General features: G+C 50.2%; 2 protein-coding genes across 3 annotated transcripts in view; both read right to left on the bottom strand.

The window, feature by feature from the left end:
• ufl1 (UFM1-specific ligase 1) overlaps positions 1-5,995 on the bottom strand; it is a 10,220-nt gene extending 4,225 nt beyond the window's left edge. For both annotated transcript variants that reach the window (XM_030110467.1, XM_030110468.1), the window contains exons 1-10: positions 5,817-5,995; positions 5,503-5,648; positions 5,392-5,420; positions 5,219-5,316; positions 4,791-4,905; positions 4,566-4,696; positions 915-973; positions 588-734; positions 197-372; positions 1-123 (exon numbers count right to left, since the gene is read on the bottom strand). The exon at positions 1-123 is cut by the window's left edge and continues 57 nt beyond it. In XM_030110467.1, the coding sequence (XP_029966327.1) occupies positions 1-123; positions 197-372; positions 588-734; positions 915-973; positions 4,566-4,696; positions 4,791-4,905; positions 5,219-5,316; positions 5,392-5,420; positions 5,503-5,648; positions 5,817-5,893 (1,101 nt within the window). In that variant the 5' untranslated portion in view covers positions 5,894-5,995. The remainder of the gene's footprint in view (positions 124-196; positions 373-587; positions 735-914; positions 974-4,565; positions 4,697-4,790; positions 4,906-5,218; positions 5,317-5,391; positions 5,421-5,502; positions 5,649-5,816) is intronic.
• A 6,170-nt stretch (positions 5,996-12,165) lies between these two features.
• The window catches only part of LOC115402488 (centromere-associated protein E-like), a 42,906-nt gene continuing 37,224 nt past the window's right edge, over positions 12,166-17,847 (bottom strand). Inside the window, 2 exon segments of the mRNA XM_030111033.1 lie at positions 12,166-12,320; positions 12,944-13,281. Coding sequence (XP_029966893.1) covers positions 12,247-12,320; positions 12,944-13,281 — 412 coding nt within the window. The 3' untranslated portion in view covers positions 12,166-12,246.

Raw genomic sequence — 17,847 nt, 5'->3', positions numbered from 1 at the left:
CTTGTGGCTGACCACTACCGTGGCTCCCAGCAGGCAGCAGGATTCCTGCACGCCGGCGTTCCTGAGCGCCTGGCTGATCAGCATCCCCATGTCCTCCGAGGACAAGCAGCTGGGCAGGAGGGGCTGAGGACACACACACCGTCACACACACCGCCTCCTCCCCTCTGCCCCGGCGCACAGCGGCGGCCCCGCTCACCTGGAGGTCGGTCCAGGTCCCGGAGCTGACCGCCTCCTCCACCGAGGCCTCCACCTGCTCCACCAGCACCGGGCCCACGCAGGCCGCCCGCAGGAACAGCAGCCTGCTGGACCGGAACCGCTTCCTGATGTAGCTGGACGGGTCCGGGATGCCCAGCCGGGACAGGGCGTCCAGCTCTGCAGACGGCAGCCGGTCAACACCTCCCAGCAGCTGCTGGCTGTTAGCTAGCTGCTAGTTGGCTGCTAGCTGCTGGCTGGCTACTAGCTGGCTGCTAGCTGGCTACTAGCTGCTAGCTGGCAGCTAGCTGCTCCACCCAGGCTGGTGGAGGTGAGTACCCTCTCAGCCAATCAGCTGTCAGGTCCTGGGTGGAGGCCTGAGGCTGAACTCTCACCCAGATATCCGTTCTGCTGGAGGAAGGCGTCCACCCAGCTGTTCTGTGTCCGGGCGTAGATCTCGGGGACGTAGACGGCCTTGTCCTGCCGTCCTCCCACCACGCTGCCCTTCAGACGGCCCGCGTTCACCATGTCCTCCAGGACAGCTGGAAGACAGAGCGCAGCAGTGTGACCCTGCTGGAGACGGACAGCAGTCCCAACGTCCTGCTGGAGATGGACAGCAGTCCCAGGACAGCAGTCCCAGCATCCTGCTGGAGACAGACAGCAGTCCCAGCGTCCTGCTGGACTGTTCCACTGAGAGCTCATCTGGAATCACGGGTCCTCACAGTATAAGAGATGCTCCTGGAATCCAAAGGTCCCGATCAAGCTGCTGACTGGAGTGGGCCTGGAACACAGAGACAGAAGAACCAGGGTCAGAACCCAAAGAAGCAGGGTCAGAACCCAAAGAACCAGGGTCAGAACCCAAAGAACCAGGGTCAGAACCCAAAGAACCAGGGTCAGACTGACCAGGAGTTGTTTGGAAATGCAGCCCAAAGCGGGTGGTAAATTCCATCTAAGGCTAAATACCGGCACAAGACGGATAGTCAACAAGTTCCTTAAACGTGCATTAAGGAGTTTGCCTGTTTTATGCGAAACAGCGCCCCCTGCAGGCCTTGGGCGTAATGCAGCTTAGTGAAAAACTCCTGCCTGTGGCTTGTATGGGAAGAGAGAAACTCCTTCCTCACTCTTTTAGAAGCGCTCAAGTAAAATATAAGTGTCTTCTCCCTGGTGGAGTCTGTGTGGAGCTGTGGCAGTGCTAGAAGCCAGTCTGTTCTTATTTTCTGGAAGATCCTGCTCAGTTTTTGCTCACTAAGCATCTGGCGGAGTAATGGCGGACAAATCGAAACCTAACTAAATCAGGCCAGCTGGAGTGCACATTACGTCACATCATCTCAAATTCTCCCCAAAAAAATGCTGGTGCCGGACCGGCACTGCGACTTTCAAGTGACAATCTAGCGCTGTTAGAGGTACTTGTAATGAATATGTCAGGGCACATTGTACACATCATTAATAATGTGTAACATATTTATGGTGGAAAATAAGTATTTTTAAGGTTGTAAAACTCCTTAATGCACCTTTAAAGGAAAGTTTAAAAAAACACAACTCAGTCAGAGCACCGGACGTTTTCCGGACCGTTCTCTAAACCCTAGAGATGGTTGAGTGAAAATCCCAGTAGATCAGCGGCTTCTGGAGCACTCAGACCAACAACCCTGCCAGGTTCCACGTCACTGAGGTCACCGTTCTCCCCCGTCCTGATGCTCGGTTTGAACTTCACCATAGCTCCTGCCTGAATGCACCGAGCTGCTGCCATGTAGCCTCGTAAACCAGCCCCGCCCACTCCACATCCACATCTGGATTTTGGAGCTGGGGGGTCTGGGGACAAGGCAATAGAAAGAGAAAGCGACTCGGCCATGAAACGGTTGAGCCAATCAGCGTTTCCGCTTTTTGTTTTCAAATTTCTTTGGCGAATTCCAGCGGCTAAACTGAAGTGTCGCCATCACTGCGTGGAGCGGAGATTACAGACAGTTAAAACAATCAAGCAAGAGCAAGAGTCTGCACCTGGTGAGGTTCTGACAGGAAAAGGCGTTTTCGCGTGTCTTTGCGTGTAAAGAAGCTACAGCTAAAGAGCTAAAGCTAGCCTTTAGAGAAGCTAACGCATTTTGATGACGTATTTGTTTTGGAGCGCTGATTGGCTGAAGTGTGCCGTCAGTCAAAGGAGTAATACGGTGGCCGATCTTTGCAGTTGCAGTTGTCGGCCACCGTAGAGTAAAGCCAGGTTTACACTTGCACGACTTTTTGCCACGATGTCGTCGTGGCAAGGCGTGCCAATCTGCAGTCACGAACTGGCAGGCTCCCGCACTGTTCACGACTAGTTCACGCATAGTTCAGGAATGCGCACCCGTCAGTGTCATGAACTGGCACGACGCATTCACGCACAGTTTGCGCATAGTTTACGTGCTTCCCGCATTGGCACGCCGTGGTTGCGCAATCCAGCACCACGTGGTCGTGTACTGCTCGTGATGTGCGTGAAGTTGCTGTAAACTGTTCGTGAAGTACGTCAACGAGCCGTGAACTGCTCGTGCCATGGGAAGGCGCGGCCTAGTGCGATGCGCACTAATCCGTAAACATGTCGTGAACTACTCGAGAACTCAACGTGGGCTGTTTGTGAACTATTCGTTGCAGTGTGTGCCATGCCACGACCGGCACGCATCCTCCCGCATTGTCCCGACGAGTTCACGGACAGCTGGCGCATAGGTCACGGCCCGGTTGCAATATTTTGCCGTGACCAAAATTTTGAACATTTCAAAATTCTCGTCCCGACATGGCACGCAGTCACGACGGGTTTACGCACACGTCACGACACTTCACGAGTATTTTGCGACTCCATTCCTGCCGATGCGTGCCACAGAATTGTGCAAGTGGAAACCTGGCTTTACCAACACCCCCTGCACGGAGTTTGTATTGGCTTGTCCCCAGACCCACCCAGCTCCAAAATCCGATGTGGATGTGGAGTGGGCGGGGCTGGTTTGCGAGGCTAGCTGCCATGCGATTCTTTACAAGCAGCCCAGTAATTATCTGTCATTGCAATCAGGTGTGTTCCAAATGGGAGAGAGGCAAAACATGCAGGACACTGGACCTCGAGGACCAGGGTTAAGAAACCCTGATCAAGACCAGGCAGGGGTCGGCAACCCGTGGCATTAACACCAGGCCCGTTTACATGCGCCCCACATAATGGCTTACAGGGCAGAGCGGCTGTGTCATTTAAACGCCTGAGTGGATCCGCTTCACTCCGAGCAGATTGTATTTTGGAGCCGATTGTACGAGGTGGTATCCGTTCCCTGTCTCATATAAACGCCGCCTGACAGCAGAGCAGAAAAAAAACGGGGGTTTCTTCCGCATGCGTTCCCTCGTACGTAGTGACGGGAAGGAAGACAGTCAAAAACAAGCAGAAGAGCACGACGGTGGTTGAAAAACACTTTTATAATAAAAACCCCGAGAGAAAAAACACTGAAGAGGAGAAATGCAAGTGAATTGCGCAACAGCGAGCTGTTCAGAGAGCTCCGTAGCAGAATACGAGCGATCGACGGCTGGTGTTATGGATGAACTGGTCCCCGTGTTAACGAGTGACGGCGGAATTCTGTGTAAATACATGCTGATAACAGCAGTTGTTAAAGTAAGACTCATAAAAGACTTTAAACTTATGCATTCACTGTAACTGTAAAAAACCGACGTTTGCCAGAGCGACTACAAGTCTCAGTCATCTATTGGTCACAAGTTAACACGGGCACCAGTTAATTCAAAACATCGGCATGCAGAGCACAAAGTTTATGAAAGCACTTTTTGGAGTTCATAACAGAAAAAAATATATTTAAATACATGATTGTATGTGCTTTATCTGAATGGAATACATTGTTGGATGTATGTTGGAAATCTTTTTGTATTTTGTGTTACCTTGTGTTTTTGTTGATAATGGCACACACATTGATGAGAAAATTTTAAACTGGTACCCCATGACAAAAAGGTTGCCAAACCCCTGTTCTAGACTATTCCGTCTATGTTCCAGACTGTTCTACGTTCTGGACCGTTCTGTCTGTCATAAAGTGAATCTCTCTCCAGTGTTCCAGACCACCTGCTTCCTGTTCTTTCCAGTTCAGAACAGTCTGATGGTTCTGCTGATGGTTCTATTATTGTCTGATCAGAGTTCCGCTGTTCTCCTGAATCTCTCCCAGTAGAACTTTGTTCCTCTGAATGCTTGAAGCTGTTTCCTCCTCTTAGTCCTGGTTCCACTACTGGAGCGTTTAGTGTCAAACGGGTTCTTGAAGCAGACCAGTGGTTCTTCATGGAACTTTATTTTGAAAGGAAATCCAAACGGTCTGAACAGAAATTCTTTCCTTGTGCTCATGAGATTACCCGTTGGGACTAGACATCTGACAGACCTGGTGACGGCGGTGAACAGGCCCCGGATCCGGGCTCTGTGCCGGGCCACGAACGCCGGCGTGAAGATGACCCCTCTGTTGTACTGGTCCATCTGTCCCTGGACGAGCGTCCCCAGCCGCTTGGACAGCTCCTGGACAGCAGGGGACACGGGTGAGGGCGGGGCGGGGGTCAGCAGGGGCAGGGCGGGGGGCAGCAGGGCCGGCCGGCCACGCCCCCAGACTCACCTCGCTCAGGAAGTCCCCCGGCAGGTCGTAGGCCTTGCACAGCTCTGCGATGCTGATCATACCCGCCTCCTGCAGCTTGTCGTTCACCTCCTCGGCCAGGCGGTCCAGGTAGGAGCTGTGGGGGGGGGGGGGGGGAACCGGTCAGGAAACTCTCTCTCTCTCTCTGGAGCCAGCTCCAGGTCTGACCGGAATCAACATTCTCTGATCACAGCTCATCAGCAGATCCCACGCTACACTAGAAGAAATACAGTCTTTAAAATAACATTTCCACTACACTGACTCCGAGTTTCAGAAACAACCTAGAAACAGACATTTTCATGAGGTTTTTAATTCTTCCAGCACATTTTGTTGGATCATGAATCCACGGCGGTGGGTGTGCTCTCTGCATCAGGCATTCAGGGTGAACAGCTCTGTGACTGGAGGCTCACTTATCGATCAGCTGACCCAGGACCAGCTGAACCCCCCTGTCCGTCTTGGCGATGTCACTGGCCCGGTTCTCCACGTGGACCCAGTCCACATTGAGGATCTGAGAGGAGACATCAGAGGACATGTGACCCAGAACTGATGAGCGTCGCAGAGGACAGAGGACAGAGGGACACACCTGCTGCAGGTCCACGATGTTGATTCTTCCTGTGGAACACAAACACAGCATGTCCTCAGAGCTCCTGCAGCCCAACCCTCGCTCCTCCGCGCCCCCGCCCGCCGCCGTCACCTCCGTGCACGTAGAGCTCGTCCCGGATCTCCCTGCTGATCTGCGCCGGGGTGATGTACTCCTTCCCGTCCAGCGTGTGCACCACGTCCAGCCGCTTCTCCTGCACCAGCTTGGCGATGATCTCGATGCAGTTCCTCTCCGACAGCCTGCGGACAGCCGGGCCGGAGCCGCGGGGCCACAGAAACATTCATAAACACTTCCCAGCATCCTCCCTGCCACCCAGACAGAGGCTCCCGCGGAGCAGCTGTTCCATCCTGGGTGACAGCTAGCGTTAGCCGGCGGCTCGCAGCTCGCAGCCGGGCTCGGCCTCCTACCTCTGGACAGTTTCGCTGAACTGAGCCCGCTGGAAGTCCGCGGCGAGCCGCCGGATCTCCTCCCAGTCCGCCGCCATGCTGCACGCCGAGGACCGGACCGTCAGAACCGGAAGAGAGCCGCCGAGCTGCTGGCAGGCTAACGAGCCCCGGACAGACACACGTCATCAGTCCGTGACGGAGTACGGCGAGCCGGAAGGACCAGACGCAAAGGGACACTTCCGGGTGTGGAGTTCAGGAAACACCAGACACCTCTGGAACAACAACAACAACAAGTTACTAGTTACTTTTTCAAAAAGTAATTGAGTTAATGATGGAGTTACAATATTTTAAAATTAACCAATTACTGGTCAAACAATGTTAAAGATTTTGAATAGTCTATTAACGGAACTTTAAGATGCATGTTGAATGATTGATTATTAAACTGAAGATATGATTAATGAAATAAATGGATGGCTGACAGAATAAATGACCAACTGGAAACACTGCATTCATCTAAATAAATGAAATGTTGCTGTGTGGTAATATGGGGCAAGACACCAATCACATTTGATTTGTAGCTGTAAATAGAATGTCTTCCTCTGTAAAGTTCCCCATGAGCAGGAAGAAGAGCTGGAGAGGAGAAACCCCCACTGTCAAAGGCAGCTGGGGGGCCGGGGGTGACTGGGGTGACTAGGATGTGTGTTTGCCCTGTCAGCTGCCCAGGTGAGGAAGGTCAGCCAGTACTCATGAGCTGGGATTAAACCATTCAGATGATGTGTCCATGCATCACGGAGTTTGGGAAGTTGAGAACCAGTCAAGAGCGTCCCACTTCCCACAAATACGTACAGAAATAAAGTCTGACAATGTCGGACTCCTGTCAATGTGAAAACGAGCATTCATTTGTTAGAATGTATATCAACTAACTTCAAATAGTACAGATAAACACACACTATAACAGAGGTTAGTGACGATTTAAAAATGGACACATACACAGATTTCTGTCAAATCTAGTGTTTCACACACCAATATGATGAAATGAAAAGATTACATTTTTTCTACCGTATTTCCAACTATTTGAACGATGTTTTAGTTTTAGTTGGAACATCATTTAGTTCTGCTCAGGACCTTTCAGGACTCTGTGGTTCCTCTGCTGCACAGAGCGGGACAGGAAGAGACTCAGCAAGCTGGACAGGAGGACCAGCTCTGTCCCGGGCCGTCCTCTGGACACGAGGACCAGCTCCGTCCCGGGCCGTCCTCTGGACACGAGGACCAGCTCCGTCCCGGGCCGCCCTCTGGACACGAGAACCAGCTCTGTCCTCTGTGGACGACGTGGCTGAGAGGAAGACGTTGGTCAAGCTGACATCCATGATGGACAGCAGCTCTGAGGGACTGCAGTGGACGGTGGAGGAGCTCAGCAGACGGAGACGTCCTCAGTGCAGGACAGAGCAGGTCCTTCATGTCCACCACTGTCAGTCTGGACAGCTCCACTGGGTAGAATATTACAACAGCCCTGGACATCATAATGTCCTGCAATCAGTGTCCCTTTATAAACCACTGACTGCTGCAGTAACACACTGTGACCTAAATGTTCTCCCTCAGAACCCCATACTCTCAGACCATTTTTTAATTACTTTTCAGGTTTTGATTGAAGACTACTCTGCTCAAAAAGATAAAATTCAGCTGATACGGACATTATCTGAAAAATCTGTGGCTCGGTACAAAGAATTGATCCAGCCTGCATTTGCTGCATTATCTTGTGAACTCACAGAAATGAGCTTATTGACCAGTGGTGATAATAGTGATCAGTTTGTTGACAGTGCTATGCACTCACTAAAACCTGCCCTTGACGTAGTGGCCCCGTTGCAGCTGAAAACCAATCGACCCAGGCGCGTTGCTCCATGGTTTAATTCTGAAACCCGTGTTCTCAAACAAAAAACTCGGCAACTAGAAAGACTGTGGCGTGAATCTAAATCAGAACAATCTCTGAAGGCCTGGAAATGTAGCTTGCTAAGCTATAAACAAATTCTTTTTAAAGCCAAGACATTATATTACTCTTGTTTAATAGAAATAAACAGAAATAACCCTCGGTTTCTATTCAACACTGTAGCCAGACTGACAAACAGTCATACTGTAGTGGAACCAGTAATCCCAGAATCTTTAAACTGCCATGACTTTCTTAAATTCTTTAATGATAAAATCATAACCATTAGAGGTAAAATCAGTGAAGCGCTTTCCTCAGATCAAGCTCAGGGAATCCAGCCACTGCCTCCACCTGAAATACCTGAAATACTAGATAGTTTCTCATTAGTAAATGGGGCTGAGATTACTTCAATTGTAATGTCTTCTAAAACCTCAACCTGTCTCCTAGATCCAATTCCAACTAAGCTTTTCAAAGATATCCTTCCAGTTATCTTAAATACGATCATAACTATAATAAATACCTCTCTAGAAAATGGCTATGTGCCACAGTCATTTAAATTCGCGGTAATCAAACCACTGCTGAAAAAACCTAATCTCGATCCTGATATTCTAGCTAACTACAGACCGATATCAAATCTGCCTTTTATTTAAAAAGTCCTGGAAAAAGTCATGGTTAAACAGCTTTACCACCACCTACAGGACAATAGTTTATTTGAGAAATTTCAGTCAGGATATAGAGCTTATCACAGCACTGAGACTGCGTTAGTTAAAGTCACTAATGACTTGCTGTTGGCGGCTGACGCAGGTCTAGTCTCAATCCTGGTTCTCCTAGACCTCAGTGCAGCTTTTGATACAATCGACCACAATATTCTCCTGCAGAGGTTAGAATGTGAGGTTGGCATCAGAGGAAAAGCCCTCTGCTGGTTCAAATCCTATTTATCTAATAGGTACCAATTTGTTCACGTTAACCAACAGTCCTCACCGTGCTCCCAGGTCAGTTATGGGGTTCCTCAAGGGTCCGTGCTCGGGCCAATTTTATTTCTGTTATATATGCTTCCTTTAGGGAACATAATTAGAAGTCACGATATCAATTTTCATTGCTATGCAGATGACACACAACTGTATTTATCTATGAAACCTGATCAAACTAATCAAATAGACAGACTCAGTGACTGTATCAGAGAAATTAAAACCTGGATGACTACAAACTATCTCCGTCTGAATCCTGGCAAAACAGAGGTCATTATACTAGGCCCCCATAAACTGAGAGAGTGTCTATCCAAACAGATTATCACCTTAGATAACATCAGTGTATCCTCCTCCTCTACTGTGAGGAACCTCGGGGTCTTATTTAATCAGGATATCTCCTTTAAAGCACACATCAACCTGGCTTGTAAAACAGCATATTTCCACTTGCGCAACATAGCTAAAATATGAAACATTCTACCTGGAAGCGATGCAGAAAAACTCATCCATGCATTTGTTTCTACGAGATTGGACTACTGCAACTCCCTTCTTGCAGCCTGCCCAAAAAGTGCATTAAAAAACTTTCAGTTGGTTCAAAATGCGGCCGCCAGATTATTAACCGGAACTAGAAGACGTGAACACATTACTCCCGTTCTAAAATCTCTTCACTGGCTTCCTGTCGAGTTTAGAGTTAGATTTAAAATCCTTCTCCTCACTTACAAAATCCTAAATGGGATGGCTCCAACCTATCTCCAAGATGCTTTAACGCCTTATCAACCAATCAGAGCACTTCGCTCTCAAAATGCAGGGTTACTGGTGACTCCTAGAGTCTCTAAATGGACACTAGGTGGAAGAGCCTTTAGCTATCAGGCACCGTTTTTATGGAACCAGCTTCCAAGTGGTGTCAAAGAGGCAGACACAGTCTCCACATTTAAGGTGAGGCTCAAGACGTTTCTCTTCGATGCAGCCTATGATCAGGTCAGCTAGGGATTCTAAACTAAACTAAACTAAACTAAAACAAACCAAACCAAACTACAGTAAACCAAACCAAACCAAACTAAACCAAACTAAACCAAACTAAACTAAACTAAACTAAACTAAACCAAACTAAATTACACTAAACAAAATTAAACTAAACCAAACCAAATTACACTAAACAAAATTAAACTAAACCAAACCAAATTAAACTAAACTAAACTATACTAACTAAATACTAGTTTAAACAGTTAAGTATCCACAAAGCTGCCCTAGGAGCTAGAATGCTGTGGGAAGTACGGTGCACTGAGCCCTGTCCTCTAATGTCTGAATGTTATTCCCTTTAGTCCGTTCATTGCTTTTCACCTGTTGTCCCCCCCTTCGAGGGGGAGTCTTCTCCAGTTTCAGTTGCTGACTCCACTATTACGAGGGCCTACGAACAAGCTCCGTCCGGACCGGGAGGACACTCCTGTCGGTCCTGCCCGTGGACTGGCTTCGGTTCTACTGCTGGGATCCGTGGTTCTTGTGCTGGACCGTCCAACGGACTGTCCTCAACATTGTCCTAGGCTTTACTTCTTATTGTCTCATGCTAGCTGTTGCCAAAGCTGTCCGTCCCTGGGAGAGGGATCCCTCCATACTGTGGTTCTCCCCAAGATTTCTTCTTTTCCCACTGGGTTTTTGGAGTTTTTTCTTGCCGGATGTGAGGGTCGAAGGCGGTGGTTGCTTCGTTCTGTCTCGTTACTGTAAATATTGACATATTACCATTATGCTTATTCACTGTTTTTACTTTTACCGACCAATGTAACATCTTGAAGCCCTCTGAGGCAACTGTTGTTGTGATACTGGGCTATACAAAAATAAATTGATTGATTGATTGGATGTATTTATACACGTTAAAGCTCCTGTTATATTTTAGATTCATGTTGTGTATAAAGTCAGGTCTCTTCTTTTAGATTTATATTATTGTTCTATTATCTCCATGGTGAGATTAATAGTCTAATATTCCAGGCCTGCTTGCTCTTGTGCAGTTCCTGGTTTTCCTCTGAATGTCTGAAATATCTGCTGTTCGGAGCTGTAGAGTCCAGAAAGGCAGAGTGGAGCCGACGACAGTCCTTCTCTAAAGCCCGCCACACACTACAGGATTTTTTTCCAATCTTCCCCAATTCAGAGAACACACACTAGAAGACAACAGAGGACAGATCACACCCGGTCTTCCTCTCCTGATCTTCTAGTGTGTGTCTCTCTGGAGCAGAATGCTCACTAGCAGACTCTCCAGCCGAGAATCAGCTCCTCTCTCCTCCAAATCTCTCGTAGTCCAACGTGACTTTGTGCTGCTTCCCTGCATTGCGATTTTTACATTCATCTCCACTTTCAATAATAAGCAGAGAACTCATTCATTCCCTCAGTTCATTCATTCACATCGGTATCGCTCCTTCAGTGCAGACCCCCCCTGCCCCCACAGGACCTTGACAGAGAATTTAAATGTTCCAGTACAGAAGAGGGAAACATAGTCATTTACCCTCCACATTTAATAATAATTCAGCTTATTAGCTAATCTGTTTGTGTGTGTGTTGTTTTTTTTTTGCTTTTGAGTCCTGAGTGCAGCAGTAGAATAAAGTGATTAGCAGACCGTGTCGAATAAAAGCTACTTTTTTAAATCACCAAATATCTTAAATCATTCTTTTTGTCCACAGATTTGATAGTTTAAATCAGAAGAAAAACTCGTTGAGCTTTGATTAGTAAAAGTTTCATTATACGTCGCTCTGTCTCTGAAGGCATGGAGTCAGCAGAAAGTTTTTATTATTATTTTTTTCTTCCCCATTCTTTCGTGATGGTTAACAACAGAGATTAATTAAAACATTGGGATTATTGCAGGACTGGCGGAGATGCAGATATTAGATCGGAGTTTGGGTCTGAATGGAGGAAATCCAGTTCATCCAGCAGCGACAGGATGAACCATCACTTCCTGTACAGCTGAGTTTAGGAGCTCTGGCTCTTCTGTTTCACTGTCATATATAGTGAATATATTTCACAGACATATATTCATCCAGCTCTGACAGCTGAGAGGGGATTTTTTTAAGCAGCAGCACCTTGGTGAGACGGAGCTGTTCAGCCAATCAAGGAGCTTTATTCTGAGGGTGTGGACAGCTCTACTCGGAGCTGATCGGCTCCTCTCTGAGAGCACCACACACAACAGGATCTGCGATCGGAAATATTAAACATGTTCATGATCTACGATCTCCCCTTGCCGAGCGGCTCCGACCGGAAAAAATCTCTCTGAACACACCGCACACTACAGGAAGATCGGACCCGAACTCATTAGCATACTCCCGACAATCGGACCCTGTCGGCTTCGATCGGGAGGAGAAGATCGGGGCAAAATTCGGCCCGATCATCCTGTAGTGTGTGGAGGCCTTAAAGAAGAGTTCCTGGAGACGAACCTCGGTCCAGGAGACAGAAGAGACGAGCAGCCGGGACTTTTAGGAAACTTTATTAACACATATACTTGTTGAAAGCAGAAAAAATAGGAAAGTAAGACAACAAAAACCCAGGAACAGGAAAAAACAGCATTTAGCAGAATGAAACACGCTCACTGAGTTTTACACATGTCCTGCTGTGACGGAGACAGAGGACACCAGTCCTTCTCACTGTCCAACGCTGCATCTGGAACACACAAGAGGTCATCATCAGTCATGAGTGAGACCCGGACCTGGACCCGGACCCCGGTGCCAGAGCTCCTGCAGTGAACCCTGGGAGGGTCTGAAGGCTCCAGGCTAACGATCAGGCCTCCACAAGACGGTCTTCAGCAGACTGCCTGTAATTTGACACCAGTGGTGAGGACCGTGGGTCTGGAGAGGTCAACAGGATATGGCCGGAGACTCACTGAGCTGAGAGGACATCAGCAGATGTCCTCTCAGCTCAGAGGTGACCTTATACTGTGGACCTCAGAGACCCCGTCCTGCCGGGTCACTGATCAGCAGGCGCCTTCAGACCGCCCCTCCCACCACCAGTGCCTCCATTCTGTCCCTGAACCCCACAGTGAGGGCGGCATGCGGTCCGGTCCCAGAGGAGGGGCTTCAACCAGAGTACTGGACAGAAAGGCCCTGGCTGCAGCGGCGTCCCATCAGCCCCCCACACCCCCCACACCCTCCACCCGTCTGAGCGTTACCTGTCTGAGCGGCGGCGGCGGCGGGAGCCTGGGAGACCTCTGCCAAAACAAAGAGCTCGGGTCTGTCAGGACCCAGGCCGGCCAGACGGCCTCAGCAGGACGTAGAGGGTCAGCTCACCTGGAGCGGCTCCCAGTCTGGAGTTATCGAAGAACTTCCTGCGGTAGGTCCTGCTCAGGACGTCCGAGCTGCTGCCCGCGTCGAAGAAGCGGCTTTTCGGGGAGTCCAGCTTCTTGGGCGAGCCCAAGAACTGCCCCAGCGCGGGGGGCTGCAGCGGACCCAGCTGGAGCCTCTTGGGAGAGGCCAGGAGGCCGGCCGGGTCCGCGGGAGGGGGCGGGGCCCTCTTGCTGGGTGTGCGGGGCGACGGGGGCTTCTCTGGATCCAATCTGGTCTTCAGCTTCAGCTTCTGAGCTCGGCTCTTCCACTTACTGATCTCCTCCTGCTGGCTGGACACCACACTGGGGGGGAAGACATGGCTCCATTATTAACTGAAACATCTGGATTGATCATGACAATAATAAGCTGGAATTCTACAACTCAGAACAATCTCAGATTCTTCCATTCATCCATCCATTTTCCACCACTTATCCGGGGCCGGGTCGGAGGGCAGCAGTTAGGGCTGGGCGATATGGCAAAAAAAAGGATCACGATTTTTTTTTTCATATAATTCAATCTCGATTAAAATCACGATATGCTATATTGTTTTTAAACCAGTTTTAAAGCATCTGCACTGAAAACTAGAACTATAGAATAGTTTAACATTTTATTAACAAACCAAGCAACTAGCAATGCAAATTAAATAATATAAACATAGAAAAATATAAGAACAATCTCACTTAACAGTGCAGTAAATGGGAAAAAAAATCTGGCACCAAGACAATAAAATCTTGCGATGCACCGTTTTTTCAGTAAAAGAGAAGAACTGAACGATCGTTAGTTAAAGTGTGACAGTTTCCAGCCCTGAGGATTTTTGTTTCTATGAAAGATTAAAAAACTAAAGAAACCGCCTGGAGATAATGAAGGTGCTTTAGAATGTAAACATTATTTTCAAGTTATGATGCTAAATATGCTGCTGCCATCATTAATGCTTGCATCAAATGTACAAAATTTAAATAATCTAGATTGGACAGATTAGATTTAAAATGTAACGGTGCAAAACTACAATAATATAAAAAAAATAGACAAAATTAATCATTTTTCTCCTCTTACAACGTTGCTCGTATGGTGCAGTGGCCTGAAAAGATGACATTGGCTGCGTTTACGTGCAGTCAATATTTGTGTTAAGACAAATATTCTGGTTTCTGAAACATAATAACCCCAGGGAGATCCTCATTCAGACCACAGCCACAGACGACGCCATGACTGCAATTGCACTTAATGCCACTAGGTGTGCTGTTTGCATGTTCAACCTTATTTTACACAGACACCACAGAAGAAGACCGGCGCTGCAGCCGCTGCAGGTTCTCTGCATGTTGTTAGAAACAGAGCGTTAGCGGCAAGAAGTGGTGATATGTTCAATGATGCGATGCACCGTCATTTTCAGTAAAAGAGAAGAACTGAACGATCGTTAGTTAAACTGTATCACAAATAGTTCCTGGACTCAAAAGACCAGATTCTTTGCGGATCGGTGTGCTAGCAGCGGTGAGCTAGCAGTGGTGCAGGTGGAGCAGCCTGTCCTGTCAGCAGCAGCCGCATCTTCAGAGGATAACGCCAATACATGGCTGACTTCATCTGCTTCGCTGCTCCACGTTCAGCTCCATCTCTGTTTACTTCTCAGACAACTTGCAGGCGGAAGTTGAGCAGGGAAAAGTCAACTGTGTCACACACATTTCTGGCATGTCTGATCGAGTAAATGTGCTCACAGCTGATCACCGTGATCGACTGGAAATTAATCGCGATCACCAATCACGATCATATAATCGCCCAGGCCTAGCAGCAGTCTAAGCAGAGATGCCCAGACTTCCTGTTGACAGATTTCCTGTCCCCAGACTCTTCCGGGAGGATCCCAAGGCGTCCTCAGGCCAGCCCAGAGACACAGTCTCTCCAGCGTGTCCTGGGTCTTCCCCGGGGTCTCCTCCTGGTGGGACATACCTGGAACTCCTCCCCAGGGAGGCTTCCAGGAGGTTCCATCTTAAAGAGTAGCTGAGCCTCCTCAGCTGCTTCTCTCCATGTGGAGGAGTAGTGGCTCTACTCCCAGCTCCTCCCTGGTGACTGAGCTCCTCCCCCTGTCTCTAAGGGAGTCCAGCCACCCTACGGAGGAAACTCATTTCGTCTGCTTGTCCTTTCGGTCATGACCCAAAGCTCATGACCATAGGTGAGGGTGGGGACGTAGACTGACAGGTAAATCGAGAGCTTCGCCTTTCAACTCATCTCCTTCTTCACCACAACAGACCGATACAACGACCGCATCACTGCAGCCGCTGCACCGATCCGCCTGTCAATCTCACCTCCATCCGACCCCCACTGTGAACAAGACCCCAAGATACTTAAACTCCTCCACTTGGGCCAGAGTCTCTCCACCAACCTGAAGGGAGCAGGCCACCCTTTTCCGGTCGAGGACCATGGCCTCGGATTTCGAGGTGCTGATCCTCATCCCTGTCGCTTCACACTCGGCTGCGGACCGCCCCAGTGCATGATGGTCCAGGTTCGATGAAGCCAACAGGACAACATCATCTGCAAAAAGCAGAGATGAAATCCTGTGGTCCCTGAACTGGACCCCCTCCGGCCCCTGGTCTCTGAACCGGACCCCCTCCGGCCCCTGGTCTCTGAACCAGACCCCCTCCGGCCCCTGGTCCCTGAACCAGACCCCCTCCGGCCCCTGGTCCCTGAACCAGACCCCCTCCGGCCCCTGGTCCCTGAACCAGACCCCCTCCGGCCCCTGGTCCCTGAACCAGACCCCCTCCGGCCCCTGGTCCCTGAACCGGACCCCCTCCGGCCCCTGGTCCCTGAACCGGACCCCCTCTGGCCACTGGCTGCACCGAGAAATTCTGTCCATTAAGATTCTGAACAGAACCGGTGGCAAAGTTCAGCCCTGCTGGAGTCCAACATGCACCGGGAACAGGTCCGACTTACTGCCGGCAATGCGGACCAGACTCCTACTCCGGTCCTACAGAGACTGGACGGCCCTCAACAAGGGGCCCCGGACTCCGTATTCCCAGAGCAGCCCCCATAAGACACCACGAGGGACGCAGTCGAACACCTTCTCATAGTCCACAAAACACATGTGGACTGGTTGGATGAATTCCCACGAACCCTCGAGCCCCTATGGAGGGACTAGAGCTGGTCCAGTGTTCCACGACCAGGACAAAAACGGCATTGTTCCTCCTGAATCCGAGGTTCGACTATCGGTCGGATCCTCCTCTCCAGGACCCTGGAATAGACTTTCCAAGGGAGGATGAGGAGTGTGATCCCCCTATGGTTGGAGCACATCCTCCGGTCCCCCTTTTTAAACAGGGGGACCACCACCCCGGTCTGCCAGTCCAGAGGTTCTGTCCCCGACCACCACGCGATGTTGCAGAGACGTGTCAACCAAGACAGTTCCTGCACATCCAGAGACTTAAGGTACTCAGGGCAAATCTCGTCCACCCCCGGCGCCTTGCCACCGAGGAGCTTACCAACCACCTCGGTGACTTCAGCTTGGGTGATGGACGAGTCCACCTCTGAGACCTCAGTCCACCTCTGGGACCTCAGTCCACCTCTGGGACCTCAGTCCACCTCTGGGACCTCAGTCCACCTCTGGGACCTCAGCCTCTGCTTCCTCTACAGAAGATGTGACGACGGGATTGAGGAGGTCCCTGAAGTCTTCCTTCCACCGTCCTATAATGTCCCCAGTGGAGGTCGGCAGCTCCTCCTCCACTGTAAACAGTGTTAGTGGAGACCTGCTTTCCCCTCCTGAGGCGCCGGACGGTTTTCCAGAATTTCTTCGAGGCCAACCGATAGTCCTCCTCCATGGCCTCCCCAAACTCCTCCCAGACCCGAGTTCTTGCCTCCACAACCACTCGGGCTGCAGTTCGCTTGGCCTGCCGGTACCTGTCAGCTGCTTCTGGAGTCCTATGAGCCAACAAGGCTCGACAGGACTCCTTCTTCAGCTGGACGGCAGCCCTTACTTCCTGTCTCCACCACCGGGTTCGGGGGTTGGCGCCACGACAGGCACCGGAGACCTTACGACCACAGCTCCGGGCAGCTGCTTCGACAATGGAGGTGGAGAACATGGTCCACTCGGACTCAATGTCCCCAGCCTCCCTCGGGACATGGGAGAAGCTCTCCCGGAGGTGGGAGTTGAAAACCCTGCTGACAGAGGGTTCCACCAGACGTTCCCAGCAGACCCTCACAACACGTTTGGGTCTGCCAAGTCTGTCTGGTTTCCTCCTCCGATAGCGAATCCAACTCACCACCAGGTGGAGATCAGTCCACAGCTCTGCTCCTCTCTTCACCCGAGTGTCCAAGACAGAAGGTCAGAGGTCAGATGACACGACAACAAAGTCGATCATCGACCTCTGACCTAGGTTGTCCTGGTGCCAAGTGCACTTATGGACACCCCTGTGCTCGAACATGGTGTTAGTTATGGACAAACTGTGACTAGCACAGACGTCCAATAACAGGACACCACTGGGTTCAGATCAGGGAGGCTGTGTGATCCAATACCCCCCCTTCCAGGTCTCACTGTCTCTGCCCATGTGGGCGTTGAAGTCCCCCAGTAGAACAATGGAGTCCCTAGTCGGAGCACTGTCCAGCACCCCTCCCAGGGACTCCAAGAAGGCCGGGTACTCTGCACTGCTGTTCGGCCCGTAAGCCGAGACAACAGTGAGGCACCTGTCCCTGACCCGAAGGACCAGGGACCAGACCCTCTGGTTCACTGGGGTGAACTCCAACACCTGGCGCTGAGCTGTGGGGCTATAAGCAAACCCACACCAGCCCGCCGCCTCTCACCGCAGGCAACGCCAGAGAAGTGGAGAGTCCAGCCCTTCTCCAGAGGTTGGGTTCCAGAGCCCAGGCTGTGTGTGGAGGTGAGCCCGACTATATCT

This window comes from Salarias fasciatus, chromosome 15 (genome assembly GCF_902148845.1).
Source record: "Salarias fasciatus chromosome 15, fSalaFa1.1, whole genome shotgun sequence".
NCBI lineage: Eukaryota > Metazoa > Chordata > Actinopteri > Blenniiformes > Blenniidae > Salarias > Salarias fasciatus.
The sequence above is the reverse complement of the archived record's forward strand: the minus strand, read 5'-3'. Positions and strand labels throughout refer to the sequence as shown.